The sequence below is a fragment of the Colossoma macropomum genome, unplaced genomic scaffold (genome assembly GCF_904425465.1).
Source record: "Colossoma macropomum unplaced genomic scaffold, Colossoma_macropomum, whole genome shotgun sequence".
Lineage (NCBI taxonomy): Eukaryota > Metazoa > Chordata > Actinopteri > Characiformes > Serrasalmidae > Colossoma > Colossoma macropomum.
In genome coordinates this window covers 13,405,969-13,431,200 of record NW_023494800.1, presented here as the reverse complement: position 1 = coordinate 13,431,200, position 25,232 = coordinate 13,405,969, and the positions used below count along the sequence as shown (strand labels likewise).

At 40.2% G+C, this 25,232-nt stretch overlaps 2 protein-coding genes across 4 annotated transcripts in view; one reads left to right on the top strand and one right to left on the bottom strand.

Moving 5' to 3' along the window:
* Positions 1-140: 140 nt before the first annotated feature.
* Positions 141-5,413, bottom strand: ccdc80l2 (coiled-coil domain containing 80 like 2). The gene is made up of 7 exons (XM_036588994.1): positions 4,081-5,413; positions 3,081-3,237; positions 2,754-2,887; positions 2,508-2,665; positions 2,303-2,406; positions 734-814; positions 141-608 (listed from the first exon to the last, which is right to left on the bottom strand). Exons 1-7 carry the CDS (start codon positions 5,248-5,250, stop codon positions 280-282), a joined length of 2,133 nt encoding a protein of 710 aa, XP_036444887.1. The 5' UTR covers positions 5,251-5,413; the 3' UTR covers positions 141-279.
* Positions 5,414-10,192: 4,779 nt separating this feature from the next.
* nnt (nicotinamide nucleotide transhydrogenase) overlaps positions 10,193-25,232 on the top strand; it is a 35,451-nt gene continuing 20,411 nt past the window's right edge. The window contains exons 1-12 of one of the 3 annotated variants that reach the window (XM_036587805.1): positions 10,193-10,259; positions 11,905-12,094; positions 14,782-15,011; positions 15,800-16,017; positions 16,214-16,301; positions 16,435-16,523; positions 17,683-17,870; positions 18,597-18,730; positions 18,960-19,151; positions 20,960-21,113; positions 22,376-22,537; positions 24,857-24,967. In XM_036587805.1, the coding sequence (XP_036443698.1) occupies positions 11,947-12,094; positions 14,782-15,011; positions 15,800-16,017; positions 16,214-16,301; positions 16,435-16,523; positions 17,683-17,870; positions 18,597-18,730; positions 18,960-19,151; positions 20,960-21,113; positions 22,376-22,537; positions 24,857-24,967 (1,714 nt within the window). In that variant the 5' untranslated portion in view covers positions 10,193-10,259; positions 11,905-11,946. Of the gene's footprint in view, positions 10,260-10,351; positions 10,538-10,620; positions 10,643-11,904; positions 12,095-14,781; positions 15,012-15,799; positions 16,018-16,213; positions 16,302-16,434; positions 16,524-17,682; positions 17,871-18,596; positions 18,731-18,959; positions 19,152-20,959; positions 21,114-22,375; positions 22,538-24,856; positions 24,968-25,232 lie in introns of those variants that run through there. The other 2 variants (XM_036587807.1, XM_036587804.1) reach the window with 2 other exon arrangements.

Here is a 25,232-nt window from a genome sequence, read left to right as displayed (position 1 = left end):
TTGTTTGAGGTTATTGCCAATAAAGAAGGCTCAAGTAATTATTGAACACATGGTCACATACTTTTTCTATCAGTGACCTTGACTGTTTAAACCATAAAGATATGCAATGTTGTGAATGTTGTCTGTTAGCTAAGACTGTCCCTATTTATTATGACTTGAATCACATTTTTGAAGCCATTTAAACAGAAATCCAGGAAACTCCAAACGATTTACATATTTTTTCTCACAGTTTTGTCTATGAGCTGTATGTTTTTATATGTGTTTGTGTGAAAACTGCGTTTAGTCCTCTGATCGACGGTACAGATAGCTGTCCTCGGTCTCTTCTTGGTATCCAAGGTAACTATCACCTCCTCCACCACCACCGCTGTCTTCTGAACAGTAAATGCCGAGGGTCTGTTGCAGCTTCTCTTCTTGTTGACGTAATTCCATGGAGTCCACTAAGTCATAGATATTGGCCATCGACCACACTGGGGACGGGAACCACGCTTTGACGTCACCATCCTTACCCACAACGAGCATATTGAAGTAGTCCCTGTTGATCTTCAGCTGATCTCTCAGATTCTTCACTACATCCTGAGAAAGTGGCTCCTTTTCCGTCTGACTTCTGCCTACAGGCCAAGAGAGAGGGATGATTTCTGAGATCGTTCCACCACATTTGGTTGTAGTTTTGGCAAAAGAAAGGAGAAGACATGACATTGTTCACTGAATTTATGAGCACTTAATTATAACTTACCATTAAGTGGAAATAGCTCAACAGTGCCTGAAGCTGCAGATCCTTTTCCCACCAATTTCAAGAAAGCAAAATGACGGATACCTGGAGAGCAAGATTATAAAATGGTTTGAAAAAACAATCAAGATTTACTCATATATTTCTACTAAACATGCTGAGGTCTTTGTACACTGTGAAGAACTTCTGTCATACCTACAATTTTGTACTGTGTTCAAGACAATTTCATAATTTAAATGTTTTTTACTATCACAGTTTTCTGTTGTGGCCTCTATGAGGTTTGTAATGTTATGACAGCACCAAGCTAATGTTGTTAGCTAACAGTTATTTTAGAATAACTGTTTGCATTTCTGAATAACGGAAATAAAATGATTACCCCTTTAAGCCTAGAAGTGGCCATCTGGACATTTCTTGTTATTTTTTTAACTGCAGTGTAATGAAACAATACACTATCTACAAGTGTTTTACATCTGGACAAAACACATTTTTGGTAATGTCAGTTATTGAGCATAAATATTAAATGTTAAAGATGAAAATATTATGCAAAGCCATTTTTTTTTCACATTTTAACAGAAAAAAACAACAAAAACATACAGAAAGAAACGATTTCAGTAAATGATCCCAACAGTAAACTTTTTTCTCAACTTTATAAAGGTCACTTGAAGTCTTTTCTATATGTACAGATATGTGATCATTTTTCATTTGACAGCATTTTTATCTTATATTTTTACTGGTAATGTGTATCGCTATGCGGCTGTATAGAGCCACATCACACTCCTAACATTGATTGGATCTGCTGGATGGTGTATTTAGTTCTTTGATTGGATACCTAGTGATGGCAAAACAAAGCAAAAAAACATGGAAAAAAATGGCTTATGAACTCTGATCTGTATATACTAATCTAATGGACAGGCAATACAGATGGCTCTGTGGACGTAGGGTAGATCTGTCCTGGGATTTCACAGAAAAATATGATATAGTACATATAAGGTGGAATCTGAAGTTTAAACATAACGTGTCCTGAACCCGCTGCTGGTGAGACGCTTGTCCTCAAAGGGTTAATAATCATATTTAATTAAATTCTTATGTTAGGATTTTTGAGTCAGCAAAATATATCTAAAATATATTAACATTTTATTTACATTTATTTACAGCATTTAGCAGATGCTCTTATCCATTTGTTATATACATATATATATATATATATATATATATATATATATATATATATATATATGGCATATGCAAAAGTTATGGCACATTTTATATTTTATGTTTTATTTATTTCTGATATGTTAAACTCAACAAATAAATAGAAAATGTGCACTAAGTGTGCTCTTAGTGTGTTCTCTGTAGAGAACTTTTTTTCATTTTGAAAATCAGTGTAGTACAGTGTTGTGAACTTGCGTTCAAAAATACAGTACACTGTCATTACTGTAAACAAACATTACAGTATGAGTGCTGTAAATATTAAGTATAGTAACTACCTGGCAACTCTGCTGCCCAATAACTCTTTGTAAATGTACACAGTAATTTTTTACTGTACATGAATACCACAGTGAGTGTTACTCTTACCCATTGGGCACTCCTGTCCATTAAGAGCCTGAAGCTGCTGATGGAGACAATAGTCCTCCTCAGTGGGGGCGGAGATGATTAAAAGTCTTCTTTGGGACGTGAATCTAAAACAGGTCACATAGGAAACTGACATTTTAACTGTAATTCAGAGAATTACTCCTTAACATATGTTAGTTAAACCACCCTATCAATCCTCAGCATCTACCTGAGAAGTGAGTTCTCTGCCTCAGTGTTTTTCTCAGATGGTGCACAGGGTGAGGGAGCTTTCTTCTCCTGCTCTTTCTCCACCTGCCGTGACTGGAAGCTATCAATGTACTTCACAATAGCTGATGGGGCTGTGGGTAAGTCAAACACCTTCTGGAGCTGAAATCACAAGACTGGATTAAGTTGAAGGCTCACTGCATCTTACATCTCAGAGTCTTGATGAAGATAAATCAAAGATTCTCCTTACGTTAGGCTTCATGTCATAATCAGTCACCACCATGGAGTATTCCCTGGACACAAGCCCATATTCCTTACGGATCTGACTGATTAAGTCAGGATTTTTAAAGTTGTCCGGCAGTGAAGCCAGTTGTGGATCTCCGTCTGTACAAAATTTATACGCAAACATTTTTAAATGTAGAGATTCCTCAGTTCATCAGTATCAGCCAGAAAAGATGCAACAGCAAAAGACTGAATTTCTGCCTGATCTGCATGCAGTTTTTAAAACAGCACCTGTGGGCTAGGTAACAAATGAGTTGGAGCAATCAGACTGAGAATGACTGGACTGCTCTGCTACCTTGCTGATAGTGTTGCAGGCGCAATGTGGGGTTGTGCTCTGAACCCAGGATAGACAGCACCGTAACCTTCCGTAAAGCAAAGTCACAACTGTGCAGCTCATTTTCATCCCTCTGTTGAATATACTGACTCGAGACATCACTGGGGGAAGAAATGACCTGCATCATAAACAGTATTGAAGTTACAGATAATACCAAAAACTAACACATGTGATGTGAGGAGAGTTAAAGATATACAATACAAGAACATTAAAGCTGACCGAAATCATGATACAAATGTCCACGGTCTCATGTCGTGGAAACCCAACCCCCTGTCTCCGCTGCTGGTGCAGCCTGTTGAGCTCTCATTATGTTACTAATGTAACAAAACTCATTTGTATAGTATAACACATGTAAATGACAAAATTATTTTTCTGTTTAACATTAGGACAAGTAGTGTACCATGTTCTTTAGTGTTCTTCTCTTTTGTGATCAAAAATGGTTGGTGATTTAATAAAACACTGGATTTTTTTCCCTGTTTTTTTCTTATTCACCCCCCCACCCCACCCTCAAAACACAAAACAAAACAAAAAATTAAGTATGAACTCAAGCGTGGCTCAAAATCTGAGGTCTGAATTGAACTGTAGATTTGGAGAATCATGGATTTAGAGAATCATTACATCCCTACCAAGTATCCACCCCAATAGCCCAAATTTACTTCCACAAAGTCATCATAAGGCGGTTTTCCTAGTCTTTAAACCAGAAAATCTCACTCTAGAAACTCCTGTGGCTGTGCTGAAAGAAGCGAGTAAGCATGTTATACCAGAAATAGAGAGTTAAATTTTCATTTTAGCTGGAGGGTCTCTTTAACTGCTTAACAGTCCAGGTTTATTTCACATAAAGGCCTATTACTCAGTAACTACATGGACTTCAATGCAAACTAATGGAGCTATTCTTACATTATAGAAGTGTGTAATGAAACTTGCTTGTTAAGGGGTTAAGCATGCACACCCAAATACTTACAAGAAGTCTTCTTTTGCCTTTTAGTTTTTCTATAAACTCTCTGAGAGCTGCCTTGTCTTTACTGTCTTGTTGTGACGCCTTCCCTCCTCTTTTCCCCTTCTTCTTCTTCTTTCCGTCCTTCTTTCCCTTGCCTTTCTTTTTGGATTTTGAATTCTCAACTTTTTGCTCTCCTTTGCTCTCCTCATCTACTGTGAGCACACCTGAACTCGCTTTGCCATTTTCTTTATCCACTTTAGATGCAGAGTCATGTTTATTTCCCACTTTATCTGCACCTTCTGTGCTTTCTCTTTGGCTCTCAGGCTTCTTCACCTCCTCATTTGCAGAGGATTTTGTTGCGTTGGATGACTTGCCTCCACTGGAGCTCTCTGGCTTTTTACGGACGACAAATCTGAAGCGTCCACTGAGGATGTCCTTAACTTTGTCTCTGATGACTGCTTTTTTGTCTGCAGTTTGCTGTGGTGAAGGAACAATGGATGTGATATTGCCTTGCTTGTGGGAACTGAAGATTCTTCTCTTGTTAGGATTGGACGGCTTCACCACTAACCGCTTCTTAGTGATCTTGCATCTCTGAACTAACCCCTTCCTGGTGATCTTTTCTAGCTTGCGTACGGGGAGCTGATCGATGACTTCCAAAACGGCCTCAACGCGCACCGGGTAAGGAAACCTCTCACTGACCTTCAGGTTCTTCTTCAGGATCAACATGGAGAAGGTTTGGTGTTCTACCTCCAAGTAATGGAGCAGTTTGGTCACCATGTCTGGGTCCATGGCTTCCTCTGTGGCCTGCCCCTGCATGGTCGTGTGTCGGATTTTGCCCTCCATCATGGCATTTTGAATGATAGTCACAATGAGGGTGTCCCTCTCAGCTAGTCGACAGTTCAGCCCCTCGGACTCCTGGATCTGTTGCTGCATCATGCGCAAGTAGTTATCGCTGTAGGATGGGGCGGTGATCACCCATAAACGCTTTTTTCCAGCAAAATCAGCCAAGAAGTCTGTCCCCGAAGCCCCTTCAGGCTCCCTCTCATTGGCCTCATCCGCTCCGGCATGCTCCCGGGGGCCCACGGGTTCATCCTTCGCTTTCGATCGCTGTCTGTTCTTGCCTGTTCTAGCTGACAGCGCTGTGCTGCAACTCCACAAGACAAGCCCAGTCAGGACTATCCACAGATGATGCATCTCCCCCAGAGAAATCAACACCACTCCGTAACCAGAAGATTAAGAAGGCACAGGGAAAAAAGCAGCTTCTGGTTTATATTAATTTCCAAACTCCTTGAAATCCTGAGCTTCAAAGTGGTGTGTCATGTGCTGCACAGTGCACAGCTCTACATAGTATGTTGGAAGGCTGAGCAAAAGTGGGAGAAGGGGTAAAGAAGTAGAGGGGGGAATGAAACCTGACCCTCTGCAGGCTATGTGATGTGAACTCCCTCATCTGACAGAGCATTCCTCTCACCTCTGTTACCTGCAATAAAGCTTTCACATCTCATCTTTCACATTTGATTGCATGCAAACTGAAATGAAACTTATGGATTTTTGTTTGCATAAGAACGTTTAGAAAAGAAACTCTTACACAATCCAGGATTTTTTGCTAAGTTTCCCCATTTACTTCCACTTTTGATTGGACATGCACTTCAGCAAATCCATGTTTAAATTTACTTACTATTGCATTTCATGATTCTTTTCACGGAAATCTATTTCCTTTTCCAGGTACTGTTATGGAATGACAATTATAATAAGCTGATACAAACCCAGTTGAAGATACCAGGTTACCAGGTGAAGATACTGCAGCACTAGGAAGTAAGTATGACATGAAATATTGTCAGAGCACATTGACAAGTAATTATACCTGATGGGGACAATTTTAACATGGTTCACAGCCAATTTGGGGAAAAGATATCAATGTTTTGTTGAATTCTTAAGTAAAAATAAGGACACAGCCTCCACATAGAGGTTGTATGCTACATGAATACACAATTACCGTTTATTTGCTGAATTTAACATAAAGAACAATGTGGCCTGTGCAAATGTTATGGGACATTTTATATTTTTTGTTTAATAAATTAAAACTGTGCCTTCAAATTTGCAGAGGACTTATTTTCACTTAGAAAATGGCATAGATTTTTGGGGTGGATGCAAATAAACGTAAATACAGTAGAAAGTAACAAGAATCTAGTTAGAAGAACAAAGTTTGGTTCCAGATTTCTCCTAGATGCCCCCAGCCATTACATTGATTTGTTAAATTCACCAGCACATACTGAAGTACTGATTAGCAAATCCTAGAATTGGATGGTATCTACAGTTAATAGAGGGATGCCACAGGGAGAGGTTTAGAAATTGTTAAACAAATATACTGACATGCGTAAAACCATACTTACTGTAAAAATGTTTTGTGTTTATTCTCATATTAATGTTTTTTTGAGCAAATAAATGGTTACTGACCAGATAAATAGTTATTAAATCAAATTTAAAACCTTTGTACAGTACTGTATATATAAAGACCAGGGCGGCCCACAATGTAGCCCACAGGCTGTGAGGACCTTTGGTTCACCATAGAGTTATTCTAACCCTTCATCTAATGAGAGCACAAACATATTTTATACTATATGCTATAGTTAAATATACTATATAACTTCTTCAATTTCTATTTTCCTTTCAAATTAGTGTTTGATACAATATATAGTGTAATTATACACTACATTATAAACCGCATTTACAAAAGCTATGCACTTTCTTTATTTGCGTGCTGTTTTGTTTTTGGACCTTGGCATATCACAAACATTGCACTAGACAAAAAAGGGCACCCTTGATCTAGAAAAGATCACAGTATGTGTGAAACTCTTTCTTTTGCTAACCATGAAACTGGGTGATTTCCTCTTTCGTCTTTAGGGTTGTCATGATCTGTCCAGCTGGCAATCAGCACAACTGTATGGCAGACTGACCTCAGATTAAACAAGAGGAAACACAGGCTTTGCAGTCATCTCCCTCTTAACAGCTGAGAGGACGCATTCCAGGTAGGGGTGAACAGAAAACCCCAGGCAATTAGACATGCGCATCTACGATGAAAGCTAATGGTTAACAGCCATGGTGCCTACACATTCCACAAATGGAATCACTTAAACAGATCCACATGAGGGGCTGCTAAAAACAGTGCACCACAGCCCGAGATAAAAAAGGAATTCACAGCAAAGGCTGACAGGAGCCCTTGTCATGTTCATCGTAGTATTGATTTTCTATTACTATGGGAAGGACATTGCAGGTGATTTCCAGTATCACTTCCAGAATTGGCACTGTAGAAACTGTAAGGTAGTTTAGCTTCACTTTCAAAACAAAGTTCAATGTTATTCAATATGAATGTGATTCAGAAAAGCCTGGGTTTTGTTTAGCACACAGGGGAGTCAGTCATAGCACTGTAGAGTTTAGTGTTTTTTCATGGTTTATATTACACTTAATTCAACTTATCAGCTAATGAGCAACTCCTTCATATGTTAGAACTATGCAATAAATGTTAAACTTAATCCTGAACCATCCAGGTCTGGGGTTTGACACCTCTGGTCCAGCAGCTCCCCCTGCTGCAAATGTGCCTGGTCACAAACAAGTTAGTACTACTAATGTGTACTGCACTCCAGCTGGTCTATAAAGCTTTAGCACTAATATTATGCAATTTTTAAAACACTTTCAACTTCTTGTAGAGCATGTAAAAATAATGACTTTAAATGCCAAAAGCATTCATTTAGAGATCCTAGTCTTATATTGCCTAAGGAACAGACTATGCTGCAAAAATATAATACTGCACTTGTCCGTAGTTCTATGCTATGACTCACTGGTCAAGAAACAACTAGGCCCTGGTTAAAATATCATGCCTCAACAAGAGTTTCCATTGTGTCCAGGCAGCTCACAACACCTTGTGGGTTATTTACACTTGAGCACATTTACATATCTTGTCTGCTTGATTCAACATGTATGTTTTGTTAGCTTTGTGAGTCACACTCTGACTCAGGTTGAATATTGATTTGGAAAAAAAATGTTAGCTGGCTAACCAAATGTGCTCCAAACTACAATAGACAAAGGTTAAAGATAGAAAATTAGATCACTGTTTCCCACCTCCAGTCCTGAAGGTCACTGTGTTTTTCTGCACTTGAGTCACATCAGTGATCAAGTCCTTCTTGAGCTAAATCAGGTAGAAGAGGAAAACCTCCAGAACATTCAGTCCCAGATAGCAAGCATATATTTGTCCACTGGCCTGATCTACTAGTTTTCAATCTCTTCAAATAGATTTTCAATGCACATAGTCTTTACTAGTGAGACAAAAAAATAATGACTTGGCCTAATATAAAATGATTTTGCTGAAAATGTTGCTGACACTGTGCTACATTGGTTACTGTTGTATAACCAGTTTTATTTGTGATATTGCTGTTAAAATTATTTAACTAAGTACAACAAAAGAAAGAAATGAAGGCAAAATATGTAAATTAGACTCTAAGCAATGAAAAGTGGCATTTTGTCTAATATTCTGCTTAATCACCAGTGGGCTGCCTGGAAAATGCTAAGCAAAAAGCCAGTAGGCCACCAGTTTTGCCATCAGCAGGCCAGCAGTGTCCCACTGTCCTCTTGCTATCTGTCCTGTAGTACATCATATGTTTTCTTAGATCAAGTCCTTCTTCCATGATGAAAAAAGAACTACAGTAAAACTACAGGAATTTCTGTTCACTACAGCACTAGGTCTCAAACCTTTTTAGCCTAAGGTCTCCTCTGTGCATAGTAAGTGCCACTCTGCCCCACTTTGCTTTTGGGGTACTTTCGCCATGTCTTAGCAGGACCTTTCTACTAACTTTCTCTGTAGCTATTGCTGACCTGCTTGTACAAGACACAAGGCCAAGTTCTGTCATTATAGATAGTCTTAACCCATTAGGTAGCCATGTTATGGCCGTGAGTTTAGTTGGCACATATTTCACTTTAATAAAATTCAAGAACGTAATAGCATATATATTTTTTTTAAACAATTACAACTTATATATGTTCAGAGCTGTGAAAAAGTACTTGCCCCCTCCTAATCTCCTCTATTATTGCATATTTGTCACATTTGAATGTTTCAGATCATCAAACTACTTTTAATATTAGACAAAGATAACCCAATTAAATGCAAAATGGTGTTCTTAAATGATGATTTCACTTATTAAAGGAAAAATGCTGTTCAGCCCTACCTGGCCCTATGTGAAAAAGTAATTGCCCCCCCCCCCTGCTATTAAATCAACCAGTTAACCAAATACAATCGACTACTGGGTTCAATTTTACCAGCCACACCCAGGCATTATTACTGCCAGACCTGTTGAATCTAAATGTCACTTAAATAGAACCTGTCTGGCAATGTGAAGCAGACTAGAAGGTCTCAAAAAGCAGCACATAATGCCACGTTCTAAAGAGATTCAAATACAGATGTGAAACAAAGTCATTGAAATCTGAAAGGGTTACAAAGCCATTACTAAGGCCCTGGGACTCCAGCGAACCACAGTGAGAGCCATTATCCACAAATAGAGAAAATTTGGAACAGTGGTGAACCTTCCCAGGAGTGGCCGGCCTACCAAAATTTCACCAAGAGTGCATCTATGTCTCATCCAGGCGGTCACAAAAGGACTCAGGCAAATATCCAAAGAACTGCAGGCCTCACTTGCGTCAGTTAAGGTCAATGTACTTGATTTCACAACAAGAAAAACACTGGGCAAAAATGGCATCCAAGGGAGATGCAAGGTGCAAACCACTGCTGACCAAAAAGAACACAAAGGCTATAAAATATAAACATACAAAAATATAAAGATATTACAGGTTATTACAGACATATTGTACAGGGCAATATAAACAGTATAGTTTCTAAAAGCAAGGGTTGAACTGAATCAGCTGTGTTTCAGGAAAACAAATCCGTGCAGTGTAGACGGCCTTGTAGCTGCAAATACGACTGTAACAGCTAATTTCCTCATAAATAAGCATCATGCTTTCTTTTTTCTTAATTTCACCGATTTTATATTATGCACATTCGTCTTAGTTTGCCCTGCAATGCTGTGTAACGGTACTTGTCTCCTCGCTAACCGCCGTCTGGCGGCTATAAGACCCAACACAAATGTGTGACTTGCTATCTCTTCCGGGTGGCAGCAGGTCGGGTTTCTCCGCTCTGCATTATAGCGCTTAAGCTAAAGGTCAGACCCTGAACACAGCTTTTTCTGCTTTACTACAAGCTTCTGAATTTTAATTTAATTCCCAGAAATTCCAGCATTGTTTATTGTAGTTGCTCGGTGCAAATTCATGTTTGAATGCTCGCTTGCGTTTTAGCTGTGTAGCGAATCGTAGTGCAGCAGGCAGCTATAGCGTTAATGTGAAGAAGCGGCCGCCCTCCACGCAACTCCCACTCGCTTTTATACCGGCTGAAGTAGAAAACGCGGCAAGACAGCGAGCGGACAGTTCCTACTAAGTCTCAGTGCGTAACTTTAACCCATGTAAAAGGGTTGAATTGATCCCATTACTGTGCTGTGTCTGGTCGATATGCTGCCGGCTCCGCTACTCGTGGAATGTATGAATGAATGTGAGCTAAGTTAGCAGCGCGGCTAACGGATAAGACCAATCTGGAGTTCTCACTGTAATTAGCTGGCGAAGCTGGAAAGGCATATTGGGCGACAACTGTACCTGCATTTAATTTGTAGTTATTTCTTTATTTATGGGTTTAACACGTCCTAAAACAGTGCGGCCCTGTTGTGTTATTGTTAGTGCAGTGAATGACACTCAGCTAGCTGGCTAGCAGTGTTGTTCTGCAGAAATGTGCAAGCATGCAAGGTTTTGCTGCAGGACTGCTGACGTGGTGGTGCTTTTCAGCTGGAGCTTATGAACTTCAGAAATTTGCATATCGTTGTTTTGCTGAGATTATGTGTCAGTTTATAATGAGGTTAAGTATGGGATTATGTATCAGGTATCCGTCCCATATGTTGGTCCATACACGATGCCTAATGTTGAATATGGACAGCCCTCTTTGTGTTGGTGTCTGATGATTTCATGAAGAGTGAGCATGTGCTGATGTCTGGTTTATGGAAGCGTAGGGCATTTAATGTATCAGTGTTACTTGAAAAACACAACTCAGCATGATCTGAAATATTTAAATGCGACTAATTAGCAAAAATAGAAGAAATTGGGTGAGGGGCAAATACTTTTTCACAGCACTGGCCCCAGCTAAAAAAGATATATTTGTTGGTTATTGTTGTTAAGGTATGTGTATGGGTTATTTTGTGCTTGGAGTGCGAGTTGTTTGTGTCAGGGGGTCACCATGAGGTTGAAGCCTGTGGCTGGTGGTCACCTTCCCCCATAGGTTTCCTGTGTGTGATGTGCCCCTCTGCCTGCTCAGTTTAATAAAAAAGGGCTCTTCTAATAGCAGAATAATGACTTCTCTTGACTCTTCTGATGACCACCTTTAGTATATATGAATGTCCTATCCTTGAAGATGATTCTATTTGTATTTTCTTTTTTGAGCTATGGTATGCTTGGCATAGGTATGTAGGGTGCCATTCAGCTTTATTTAAGGGTTTGATCAGAAGAGGTGCTTTACTTTGTCACTGGCTGTGTAGTGCCAAGTGCCTGAAAGGAGAAACGTGTCCTGTTGCGTAAAATTAGCACGGCATTTTCATCTTGAACTGTACATATGGGCAAGGGCATATGGACACGCTGAGGCGTGTGTGAGTGTACATGTGTTTGTGTATGTTTCATGAATGTATGTGACCTGAGATAGGATCAGCTGGGCATGCTGGGATAGCTTGGTGGGTGCTGACTGCCACTCTCTTTTTCTCTCTCTTTGTGCAGGAGGAGGGTCGTCTGGCTGCACAGCTCCTCCTTGTGTGTCCCATGGCGAGTCTTCTGCGCGTAGTTGCCAGCAGCTGCTCCAGCCCCCTCTTCAGCGGTGTCACCAAGCTGCAGAGTGTCCGGACTGCAAAAACACCATGTGTGCGATTCTTTAGGACCCATCTAGCCCTCACTCGAGCTGCTAGCCCAGGTAAAAAGGCCTTGTGTGTCACCTGTAATGTCCTTTATGTACAGAATCTGAGTAAATAAAGGTTATTATAGGAAGTCTGTTGCTCATTTCAAAACACTTCAAAAAGGCAAACTATGGTTTGATCATAAGCTTTGATTCTAAGTGTGATGTAATTATCACTTTGTACTATCTCAGTTTTTGCTTAGGTAGAGTAGGTGTCCTTGATAAATCCTTTCTCTCAGTGCAGCAGGAAATCTGCTCTATTTAAAGACAAACCCTTCAGTAGTCTAAAGCCCTGTGCTTTGGCATTGGCTTTGTCTTTTTCTTTCACAAGCAGACTTTGTGGTTAAAACGTAAAAGCATATAAACTGAAAGTATCCTTCACGGTTTTTGTTGTAACCAGCCATAATTCCTTCCCAAGGTCATGGTGTCTCATGACAACACCCTGCCCCCTATTCTGTATGTTCTGCCACTATTACCTGCACTCACATTCTTTCTGGCACCAAATGAATGAAATGCCCAGTGCAGTGTATGCAAATGTGCTGCCTGGTTACAGGGTATGTGTATTGGACACTGGCCATTAATAGCTGTCATTCTTTGAGCTGGGTAGGAATGGTAATGACAGCTGGGCCTGGCTGGCTATTTTTGGCAATGTTCCATTTGAGTTTAGAGCCAGGATTGTGACTCTTTTACAAGGGAAAAAAGGGGTTGTCAGAAACTGCGAGAGAATGGCATTTAACAGTACTTTAGTTTGAACTTTTAATCTTGAGTCATTGTTTGAAGAACTTCTTCGGCATAGCTGCTTGACAATGCCCAGTTTCCAAAACAAACAAACAAAACCTCCCCCTCATTGGCCAACGGCTACCATAATATTGCAAAGCGTACATCTCCTCTTTAAGAAAAAGTTTAGAGAAAGTTGGAATGTTTTTGCACCTAGACAAGTAACGTAAAGTAATTTCGGAGTTTAACTTGGGACGGGAGGGATTCCAATATAAGTGAATGAGCTCCAGTGTCGCCCCATGATCTTGATATTGCTGTATCATGGATGTGTGTAACCTTGCACCCAATAGAAATTAAACCTGAATAGCTTGAATAATTCTTACAGTCTCACCAAAAAGCATAACATGGTGTTGAATCATAGTGTGATATGCTGTGTGGTTATACTTCTATAAAGAATATAATATAATCATGTGGTGTGTTTATTTTCCACTATCCAAACATATTGTGATCTACATTTTGAGTTTATTCACCTCTAAGCTTAACCCACTGAACCTTCAGTACAGGTGAAAGACATTTGAAGGAGAGAACAACTGCTGTACAGTAACTAACTGTCTGCAGCCCTGCTGTTGGTTCCTTTTCACACGAGTTTATGGCTGTGATTCAGACTCAAATGCTGCTGTTATGAAAGTATGTGGTGGAATTTTCCACACTGCATCTGCTACTTCCACAGCCTCTCCATTACAAGTGTCTTGATTCTTTCTGTCATAACTTATTCCAGAATGCTGACTAGATCTAATGCTGCTTCATAGTGATGACCTCTTTACAGCATAAAGTATGCTTGGGCAAGCAGATGGTATTACAGCATGGAAATGTGGGATTAAAGTGTCCCAAAGGAGGGGGGTGCTTTAGATTGATTTGCTTTTATTGTTAGATAGACCTTTTGAAATATGTTTAGAAGGTGTCACCTTCTCTCTTGGTATTTCTAGAATGCCACAAATCAGTCTTAGTTGCACAGTTTATGTACTAAAATGCTTGCACATGCTTTATGTATTGTTTCTGTCAGTGTTAGCAACAGATTTAATTTGATTTAATTGCACTCCAAAATTAAAGTTTGCTCTTTTGGAACATGTCATCGAAAGCCTTTTAATTGGCACTGCCTCCAAACTGCAAGCAAAGGTTTCAGTTTGGCCTTTCCCTTATTTTAAGCTCTTAGTCTTTTTATGGCTTAATTATAGTCTGTCACTTGGTCACCTTTGCTTGAGTACAGAGTTTTGTCTGAGTCATAAAGATGAACATTTGAGTCAGTGATTATTGTTGTGCTGCATTTGGGAGCACAGAGAAGTCATTAAACCGCAGTTTAATTTTCTCTTTTAAAGCTGTTTAACTCTTTCATACCTGATGACTTGCCAGAGACACATTGAGATGTTGAAGAGACTCTTTAACATGTTCACATCTGCCACCAGAACAGTTGCGGTGCATGTTCATGTTGGGCATAGTAAAATAAATGAGCATGTGGAACTTGATGTGCAATAAAAAAAATAAATCACTATACTGTTAAAAGAAGTGCAATGCTGCCTTTGTTGGATGCACTGCAGTAGTCTCTTATTCATCATGTACATGCATTCAAAACGGAATTCAGATCTCTTGGGGCTTTTTGTTGTTTTGTTTCTATACATTTATAAATAAACAAATAAACAAAGCAGTTCATTACAGTAGGGTTTTTTAGGGTCTTTTTTATTTCATAGTACATGATATATTTGATTGTGAAGTATCTAGCCCTAAAAAATTTTCCTCTCTTGTTGGTATTTCATCCTACTTCACATACTTACACTGTATTTTGGCTGACACACAGTGTATTGAACAGTAGTATAGTATTGCTGAGTGAGTTCATCAGAAGTAGACTTCTGTTACATTTCTGACCTCTTGGGTCATTCTTTATGTATTTTAACCCTTGTTTTTTTTTCTTTTTTTGTCCCCAATTTTTGCAGGCATTCCTTACAAACAGCTGACAGTTGGTGTTCCCAAGGAGATCTTTGAGAATGAGCTTCGTGTGGCACTCTCGCCGGCGGGAGTGGACGCTCTCATCAAACAGGGTTTTAACGTTGTGGTGGAGTCTGGAGCTGGAGAGGCTGCCAAGTTTACAGACGAGATGTACACTAAAGCTGGAGCCACGGTGAAGGATGTCAGAGGTGCTCTGGCATCTGACATCGTGTTGAAGGTAGGCAGTTTTCCTGTGGCTGAGCACCTGCAATTTGATGAGCAGTACTCATTAGAGGTGGGCAACATGGCAAAGATATACCGTCATGATGAGGGTTGGGTGATATAATGTTAATAAGGTGTACCGCCATATTTAAAGATGATGACGCTATTTCAAAATGATGTGTCCATGTCTAACTGGTCACACATTCCACCTATTTATAATTTAAAACATGCACACTGCTTGGTGTGGGAGCTCACTGATGGGTGGCGCTGATAGAAAGAGAAGAAAAATCAGAGAAACTAAGCATGATAGTAGCTCAGTGACGGTTAAGAGCTACACACACTGCAGAAGACGTTCAGCTTTCACTCCAACACAAGTCACTAGACTTTGCAATATAAGAAATCCTCTAATGTTTGCTCACATTTTAGGGTATCATTTTAGCATCACTTAGCTGGGACCAAAACTGTGCTGTGGTATGTGGCACGTTTGGCCTGCTAACTCAACTATTGTTGGCAGTGCCAAAACGCTACGGTCCCAAACACCATAGAACAGGTATACTTTTGGTTTTCTGTCGCTCCAACACAGGTCAGAGAGTTTTGCTCTGACGTCTTGAACAGCTGCGCCAATTTGAAATCGTGTCTAAAACAAATTTTTCAAAGAAACATGCTGTTGTTCAGTGTTTAAGTACTGACTATACCCATAACATTCCCAGAGAAGCTTATGACACAATTTAACATTATAACAATTTATATATGTGTATGTTCATTAGTTCAGCAAGTCTGTTATTACTTTGGCCCTCTTGTCAGGTTCGTGCCCCGATGCTGAACCCAGATTTGGGTGTCCATGAGACGGAGCTGATGAAGGAAGGAGCCACACTGGTGAGCTTCATCTATCCTGCTCAGAATCCTGAGCTGATGGCGCAGCTGGCCGACCGTAAGGCCACCGTGTTGGCCATGGACCAGGTGCCCCGTGTTACCATCGCCCAGGGTTACGATGCTCTCAGCTCCATGGCCAACATCGCTGGGTGAGTTCACCTGTTAGATTGATGTTGTTGCTGATTTTAAGTTCCTTTTTAAAAGATCTTGAAAACTATTCAAATATAATTTGAGGATAGCTGCAGACATCCTGTCACAGCTTAGTAGGCTGTTTTGCACTTAGTAGATATGATTTCTCCAGCCTGCTTGCAGGCATGATTTATGGGCTCCTGTTTCTTTTGGCAGCTATAAAGCTGTGGTCCTGGCAGCTAACCACTTTGGCCGCTTCTTCACTGGACAGATCACTGCTGCAGGAAAGGTCCCCCCTGCTAAGGTAGAGCATGCAGCCTTAGTGTTATTCTCTTATTGAATAATTGTCAAAAAAGCAGTGTTGGGCCACCTGAATGACCCTGAGAGTGTATATTTGTAAATTTGTTTAAGAATTAACTCTTGTTTTGACTACTAAGGTGCTGATCATTGGAGGTGGTGTGGCTGGGCTGGCTGCTGCAGGCACTGCCAGGGCAATGGGTGCCATCGTCAGAGGCTTTGACACGAGGTAAGAGGGCCAGAGCAGTTCACATAATCTACCCTGCGTGTGCCCTAGACATCACATTTTATTTTTTTCCCTCGAGGTCCACTTTTTGGAGGTCTATGTTTGTCTTTATATGTACCAAAAAGTAATTAATTTTCACATAACCATTTCCAACCTCTGTTTATCCCTTAACACTAAACAGTCTGCTTTTGGTACTGTGCTTTTAAGAATTGTGTATGTAAATGAGCTCTGTTTTGATTGGCTGCACTGTATTATACTTTATACAAAAAGCAGTCTGGTCTGAGACACTCCTGTGTCCTGTATGTCCAGTGTGCTGTAGCATCAGCCTGCAATGCCCCAGTCTGTCTTGTTGTATAAATGCCTTTTTATATACCATTTTGAAGGTCAAAGACACACTTGTGTCCGTGACGTTTAGTGACAGAAAGCTGAGAATAACAGGAGCTGTTAACACCACTGCAAATAGGGGATAGGATAAAGAAAAATCAGCAAGTAAAACTAATTAAGCAGAATTCCACTGTCTTAATACTGAAGGTTAGGTTTGGATGCATTTTACCTGTCAGTTACTTTTAAGGAGATGAGCAGTTTTTCTTAAATCAGGGAAGTGTGTAGTATAGTATAGAGCATGCATCAGTGCTTTAACAGTACAGCCGTATATCCAATACTAAGAAATCCAGAGAACCTTAATATTGAATATTTCATCAGCCATCCTGTATAGGCATGTTCTCTACTACAACAGCTATGGCATGGATGTGATAAGATGATTATGGAGTCTCTCTCTATTTAGCACAGTAATATGATCATACTTGCCTACGTAGTGAGACAGTCAGTCAGAGGTGATTAGGCTGAGAGATCTGGGATCGCAGTGAAAGCCTAATGAGCTACAGTTTTTAGTAGTCCCCTTGAGCACTTGTCTGTTTATATGCCTGAAATCTATTAACTTCGTCTGCAGTCGTACCTCTATGCTGCCACTGGGTGGCAATGTTGCACAGGTTATGAAGGAGCTTACAGTAAACTCTCTCCTCTGCAAATCTGAATGTGAAGAAACATCAACATGCCTGCAGTACTATTTGAAACTGTCTTTGCATAGTCTGCTTTATAATGTGTACTCGCTGTCAGAGCACATATAAGTGTCTTCATTATGTTTGACCCCTCACGTCCTCAGAGCCGCAGCCCTGGAGCAGTTTAAATCACTTGGAGCTGAGCCGCTAGAGGTGGACGTGAAGGAGTCTGGAGAAGGCCAGGGTGGCTACGCTAAGGAGATGTCCAAGGAGTTCATCGAGGCCGAGATGAAGCTGTTTGCCAAGCAGTGTTTGGACGTTGACATCCTCATCAGTACTGCCCTCATCCCTGGTACGCGTGCTGTCATGCTCACTCTTCCTTTAATCTTTTTGATTACATGGATCTGAAAGCTGTGATGGCAAGTTCAGCCTTCTCCAAGTTCCTTAGGACAGCTGGCTTCAGTAAGAAAAATCATCTGGCAAACAAACTAGTTCCCAGCATCTTGAATAGCCTGTAAACTTGCCCCAATAGTGACATTTAAGATCACTTGATGCTTTTGATTACATTGTTTAAAGAAAGTGCATTGGAAGGCTTTGCAACATTTTCTGTTTGGAAAAAGCCTGGTCTGTTGATCTCAGAAGAAAGCTTAAAGTCACAAGATACATGAAGTGCTTTGCAGTTAATATACTTGACGCTTTTATTATTTTGCTTCACTCAAGTAGTAACTGAGCTGAGCAAATGTTTGCCTGTTTGTGGGGGGGAAAATGCGTTATTTTATGTAAATGAGGCTGCTCTTTGCTCTGAATTTAATCTTTGGATTTGGAGATGGAAAAATGTCTCTCCAATGCTGGCTTAGAGAGATTTCTTCAGTAGTACCAGTGCCTGTTAATGCCAGTTCATTTAAGCGTGGCTGATCAGTTGTGCTTTCAGTTTTGTCCTTTCCAGTGTTAACTGATTTGACAGGCATGTTATTCCCGCTTAATAAATACAGGGACAGTAAAAGCAACCAGCAGCTGAAAATTAAAACGTATCAAGTAAAACAGTATTGCATGTATAATTCCTCTGTGGTGTTGTCAGGTCGTAGGGCTCCTGTCCTCATCACTAGGGATATGGTGGAGACCATGAAAGATGGCTCCGTGGTGGTGGATCTGGCTGCAGAGGCAGGGGGCAACATCGAGACCACTGTTCCTGGACAGCTCACCGTTCACAAAGTGAGTCCAACATTGCACCAAAAGAATACTGTCTTCACTGGACGTCTCCCGCCTAAAACCTAGCATTCAAAATATACAAAATATTTCAAAAATATGCTTGCTAATATATGAAAGTTCACTTGCTGTAGTCATTAATGTAATAGTAGAATAATTAGAATGTAATTAAATCCAGTTTCAAGAGATGATTTATTAATTGATTTAAGTTTGTCTAATGTTTATTTTACTTTAGGGCGTGACCCATATTGGTTACACAGATCTGCCTAGTCGTCTTCCGACTCAGTCCAGCACCCTGTACTCCAACAACATTGTCAAACTCATCCGTGCCATCAGCCCAGACAAGGAGATCTTCCAATATGACGTCAAAGACGTCTTTGACTACGGCACGATGGACCATGTCATTCGTGGTTCGGTCGTCATGCAGGTACTACGGTCTTCCAGAATTTGTCAACATGACCAAGTTGTAGCTTTAACCTTTAGCGATCTGAGCTATGCATTTGGTGACCTGTGACCTTTTTGAGATTTTGTTTTATTTTTTATTATTATTATTATTTTTTTTTGCACATAAGAGGCAATATTGAAAACTTATTTTGTTATTGTCAGTAAAACAGTTTTTTGTTCAGTATGTGCTAGATGTAAGAGCTGGGTTGCTAATGATCATACAAGGTATGTACGAACAATAGGCAAAACACTCAAGCATTTAGGGGTTAAGAAGAATAGTACTCCATTCAGCTTGGTCTAAGCACATACCATGTCCCCATTCTTTTTACAGTATTCATAGTGACAGTTAGGGGTGGGCGGTATGGGGAAAAAATGTAATATCATGATACTTCAAGACTATTTCTTGATGACAATGACTATTTTATTTTTCTCAACTTTGACAAGTTGGGTAACCAGTAGTGCTACACTTGAAAAAATACTATTCAAAGTGCACACTTAAAAATGATGGTTCTTCAAGGGTTCTTCAGTAAAAAAAAGGTTCTATATAGAACCATGAACACTCAAAGAACCCTTTGCATGATTGAAGGGTTCTTTGCATCATAGAAGGGTCCTTTAGATGATGGAAAATGTGGTGTATATGGTTCCATATAGAACCTTTTTGAAAAGAGATCTATTGTAACAAACCTGACCCTGTAACAATAGAAGAACCCTTTTTGGTGCTATATAGGACTATTTAGATATTATATTTTATATAGAGTCATCTACAGCACATTTTCTATAAATCTGAAGAACCCTTTCCCAATGCAAAGAACCGTTATTCATACAAAGGGTTCTTTTGAGTGTTCATGGTTCTATATAGAACCATTTTCTTTACCCCTTAAACAACCATCATTTTTAAGTGAGTATATGATTTGTATTCAGCATTTATCATACTGCACTGCACTAACTGCCAATCCTTGTGGCCAGTCTCTTATTTATGCTTCAATATTGACGGTTGCAAACTCGATACCCTACGTCGAAGTTTGCTGTTTTGAATCATAAACATGGCGAGTTGGCAAGAATTCTGAGAGAGAATCCCTCTTCTCCCCCAAACACAGCACAGCAGCAGTTCATTATCATTGTTTGGCCAACTCACAGACATATGGGCCAAGATAATGTCAATGAAACATGAAAAGAGTGCCACGTTTCATGACTGGTGAACTTTGCATAATCAGGTTTCTTTCTTTAGTAGTTTCGAACTGTGACTGAAAAAGGTTAATATGTGTGAATTGTCATTGTTAGAAACCAAGATGATCAGCTTTAATTTAGTTTGTGTCTTAAATTGATGAACACATTGATTTATGTGGACTGCTGTAATCACTATGAGAGCTAAGCGGCCATCCACAAATTTCATCGGTAGTGGCGATCTTCGGAATCCAAGCACATTGCTGCTTAATGGAGCCAGTAAAACCCAAATGATGGGCAAAATTTTTAGAATGGCCTCTGTTTATAATAGATATGAGCTCTCATTTTCATACACATTGGCCTTTTGCCCTTGGGGTGGTAAGGAAGAGTTACTGACCTCCTTACCCCTTATTTTAGTCCATTTAAGTTTAAAATCACTATAGATTTTTTCTAAGAAGAATGCCACCAGACCCTGCGATAGTGGTTGGTTTCTAAATTTGTCTTTTTTTTCATTTCTTTTCTTTTCTTTTCTTTTTGCTGCTAATCAGTGTTAATGTCTGAATATTAGTCCGGGACTGGTACAGTGGAGTTGAGTGGTGTTTAAACCTTGACTCTCACTGTTTACAGGATGGAAAGGTGCTTTTCCCTGCACCACAGCCTGTGAACATCCCTGTGGCAGCACCTCCCAAACCCAAGTCTGTCCAGGAGCTGGAGAAGGAAAAGGCTGCTGCTGTCTCCCCTTTCAGAACCACTCTCACCACTGCTGGAGTCTACTCAGGAGGTGAAGTATAGAGCAAATCTGTCCCTCCTTCCCCTTTTTGCCTTTTAATGTTTTTTCAATGGGCTCTGTAGCTGCCTGTTGGGGTGGTCTTTGACTTTGCACTGGGGACACTCAGCTATTATTTATTTTATTGTGGAACTATTTTTCATATAATTGCATTTTCTTTGTCTAGCTACTCATTAGCCCTGACTGTGTTCCTCGCTAATCTCAGAATCTTGTTTTCCCCTTATTAGTTGCCTTTCTAAGAATTGATTAGATTTAAAAGCTTCACCGAAAAACGAAAATACAAGCAAATGAATTCTATTGGTTGCAGACAGGCGAGCGGTGCTTGTGTGAGGAGAGGCAGTGTTGGCTGTAGATCAAAGCGCACACTTCCTCACTCAGACAACCCACAGCTCGCACGGAAATAAACACCCACTGATAAACAAACATGCAAATTCATCTTCCTGCTCCTTCATGTTTTTTCTTTTTTCTTTTTTTTTGTTTTGCTATCTGCCTGGTATCAGTATGAACTGGAGTCAGTTCAGAAATTGGAATTGGTCACTTAATTCCCCTGCCCTTCTATCACACACAGACACACACACATGTACTCACTGCCCCCCCAACTCCCTGTTCACCCCTAAATGACAGGAAACTGGGGATAATAAAGTAAGATGGGGGTATGTTAAGGCTCTCCCCTGCTGTGGATGGCTGTGGTGGTGGTGAGGTTTTGGTGTGCAAGTTCTACTGTGGGGGAGATTGTTCACACGTCCTTCTTCCGCCTGCAGCAGCTTATACCTGGACCAGGCTCTGTGGGTGGTGACTGGGTGGGAAATAAGCATTTTGCACACTGCAAGTTATTATACTATTTAAAAATAAAAGTCAAAGTAGGCCTGTCACAATAATTATTGGAGCTGATTGCAATTATTTAAGCTGATTTAATTATTTTCCACAGTTAGCTTTAACAGTTACTTACATTTTGTCACAGCGAATAGGATATAAAACAGAAAATGTAGTAGACTCATCGTGGGTCTTGTGACAACAAATGTTCTAACTTCTGACTGGTGCTAGAACACGTTTAGAGGGCGGCAGTGAGTAAAGCTTGTTTATTTGAGCTTGAGCCGTTTCTGTCGTCAGTTGTAAGCCAAGTATCAACAGCTAGGAAGTAAGATGGCCAACTAAAATTTCATGACTGTGACAGGCAGAAGTTAAAGTGCCTTAATGTTTACGTGCACTATTTTAGCTAAATAAAATTTTGTTTTTTGTTTGTTTTTTGTGTTTAGGTCTGGCCACATTGATGGGGCTTGGGCTTTCAGCCCCCAACGCTGCTTTTACTCAGATGGTGACGACCTTTGGCTTGGCAGGAATCGTGGGATACCATACAGTATGGGGTGTTACTCCTGCCCTCCACTCTCCTCTCATGTCAGTCACAAATGCCATCTCTGGTGAGCATCTCTCTCACAACACCTGCATCGTATCAATAAACGGAATGACCCAGAAAGCTGTTCTGAAGAGCCTTTGAGTGATTGAAGTCAGTGTTTTGTTGTAAAATTGTCCTTTAGATCAAACAGTACGTTGTTCATTTACCCTTCAAGCCCCTACAGAAGATCCACGAAAGCAATGATCATGCACTAATGTGAGTTGACTGATGGTTGTTTACATCACGTTTTCTTGCTCAGCTTGTTGACCTGTAGTGTTAGACGTTGGAGCATTCAGGGTGCAAGTTAATGAAATGGTGAACAATTTAAAACAATCCACTTATTTCCTCTCCCAGTTTTCTTTTTCAGCCATTTATTTCCCTTTGGCTAGACTGGAATGTTTTGCCTGGGTGTGAATTAGTCATGTTTAATGGACATAGAAAAACATTGCCACCTTTTAAGAGTTTATAATATGTTTTGATTAACATGGAATGCCTCATTAATTTTAATTCCTTTTTTTCCACCCTTATTTGCCTGCCCAGCTGGGCCGCCTCTTAGGCAGAATGTTCAGTTCTTCGTTATGTGCTGAGAGCAGAAGCTTCAGCAGACATGATTACGTGGAGAACGAGGGTGATTATATAGCAGAGGATGTCTCCTGCAGCCAGCCACAGCCAGGATGCTTCGTTAAGCTTTTTACTCGTTTTTCTCGGCTAGCTGAGAGACTCGGAAACATTTCATTCTTTTAACAAGTCCTTGGTGGTCCACATTAAAGAGTCCTTAACGTAGACAGAGCCGTAAACTGCTGAATGAGACTATGCGGGCATCCACTGAAGCAATTAGCTTTCTCGACCTACTGCACAGCTCCTGTGAAATCACTTATTAGCCCTGTGGAGCCCGCCGCCTGCCACTTTTCCTGCCTTCTGAGGTGTTTTCCTTGCACATCTGACATTTCGTCAACTGCGTCTCTCTCACATAGCTGGAAATGGTGTAAACTGTGGAATTTGCTTATTATGGTGCCAAAAGTAATAAAGCTTGACGGAGACATTAGGACATTTAATATGGAATTTCTCATTCTCGAAAGTGTAAGAGTAATGTGTCAGGGACTCAGAAGCATTGAGTTACTTTTGACTTGGCACCTGGTGGAATAGAGTTCCTTTCAAAGCTCTTTAATCTACCTGAGACTGGTGAGTCAGAATGACCCAGTGTCTTGGTGTCGACCCAGTGTCAGCCCTCGAAATGACCTTTTGAATGCTGTCTGATCCTAAGAATCTAGGGGATGAGTTTCAGGCACATTGGATATTTCAAAGTATTTGTAATCGTTATGACTGTGTACTAGCCAAACTACTGTGTTCTGATGGCTTGTTCTGATGATGCATGATTAGTGCCTCAGATGTTTGTGAAGGTAACATCATCCAGCAGGTGAGGATCTTTGGTCCAATCTGTTCTGTTTCTTGCAATTTTTTTGGTGTCCCTAAAATTTCACTTTCATCAAAGGTTTTGTTACAGATGTCCAGGGGCAGGTTTATGTGTATGTGAATGTGGATGCGTGTCTGTGTAGGTTTGCAGATCGTCTGCACCGTTTCCTGAAGTGTAGAGGTAGCGTGCGCCTGGATTCCGTGCGCTGGTCTGTGATCAATTGGAATTACAAAGTGAGAGGAAATGCTCAGCAAGCATTGCACACTTCATTGACTCAAGAGACCTCTAACCAACAAGGCCACCTTAGGTTTGGTCATTCAGCAGTCACAACCACAGAAGCATTTGAAAGCGATTAAAGAGGTGATGGCTATCAGGGTTCCCTGGAGGGCTCTCGATAGTGTCCCACTTACGTTGTTCAGAATGAGTTAGAGGTAATTTGTTTTGAAGAAAATGGATTGTTCTTGAAAGACATACAAGAATGTGAGTGAATGAATGCAGTGCAGAATATTTAAGCAGTTGAACATGAGAGGGAATAATATCAGGGCTGTGATTTGGTCACGTGCGCGATAAACATCTGTGATCACAATAACGCTTGACCTGAACATTGTATCAAGTGTAATTTTATATTGAAAGTTCTTTCTACCAAGAAAGTGGTAGTCTTTTTGCTTTTCTGGTAGAGCCATAAATTATTATTTTTTTATTATTTATTTTTTTTTTAATTCTAGTTACTAGCCAGATTAACCTGATTGTTGTTTTATTCCAGTCGGTTGTTAATGCATTTTACAGCCCAGTTTTTTGCTGAATTGTATTCTGGTCATTTCTGGTTAAGTCCATCTTGTTTAATTGTTCTGCCGTCACAGCTACTGACTAAAAATCTTGTTTAGGGTCATCAACAGGCTCATTCTCTGATTTTAACCTTTATGTCTGCAGGTTTGACCGCTGTTGGTGGACTCTCACTGATGGGAGGAGGATACCTTCCATCCAGCACTGCAGAAACCTTGGCAGTGCTTGCTGCATTCATCTCCTCTGTCAACATCGCAGGTGAGGAAACAAAAAGCACCATGCCTCAAAACTTCGTGGAGCATCTGTAAGTGCCTCGAAGAAATTTGAGATTGGGTTTCTGGGCAAGTGTTAAGCCAAGTCTGAGACCTAAAGGTGCTCTTGGTAGAGAAAGGGTGTAATTTGAAGATATTAAGTGTGAAAATACATCATGAAGTTAACAATGCATTTTTTATTTTTAACAGAATTTGTTAAAATGTTATAATTGGGTACAAAAGTATTCAATAAATTATACACTCAGGCTATT

Coding starts and splice junctions, on each gene's coding strand:
- ccdc80l2 (XM_036588994.1), bottom strand. CDS start 5,250: ATGCATCATCTGTGGATAGTCCTGACTGGGCTTGTCTTGTGGAGTTGC. Junction 815..2,302: donor TGGACAGGAGTGCCCAATGG/GTAAGAGTAACA, acceptor CTTGCTCTCCAG/GTATCCGTCATTTTGCTTTC. Junction 609..733: donor TGAGCTATTTCCACTTAATG/GTAAGTTATAAT, acceptor CTTGGCCTGTAG/GCAGAAGTCAGACGGAAAAG.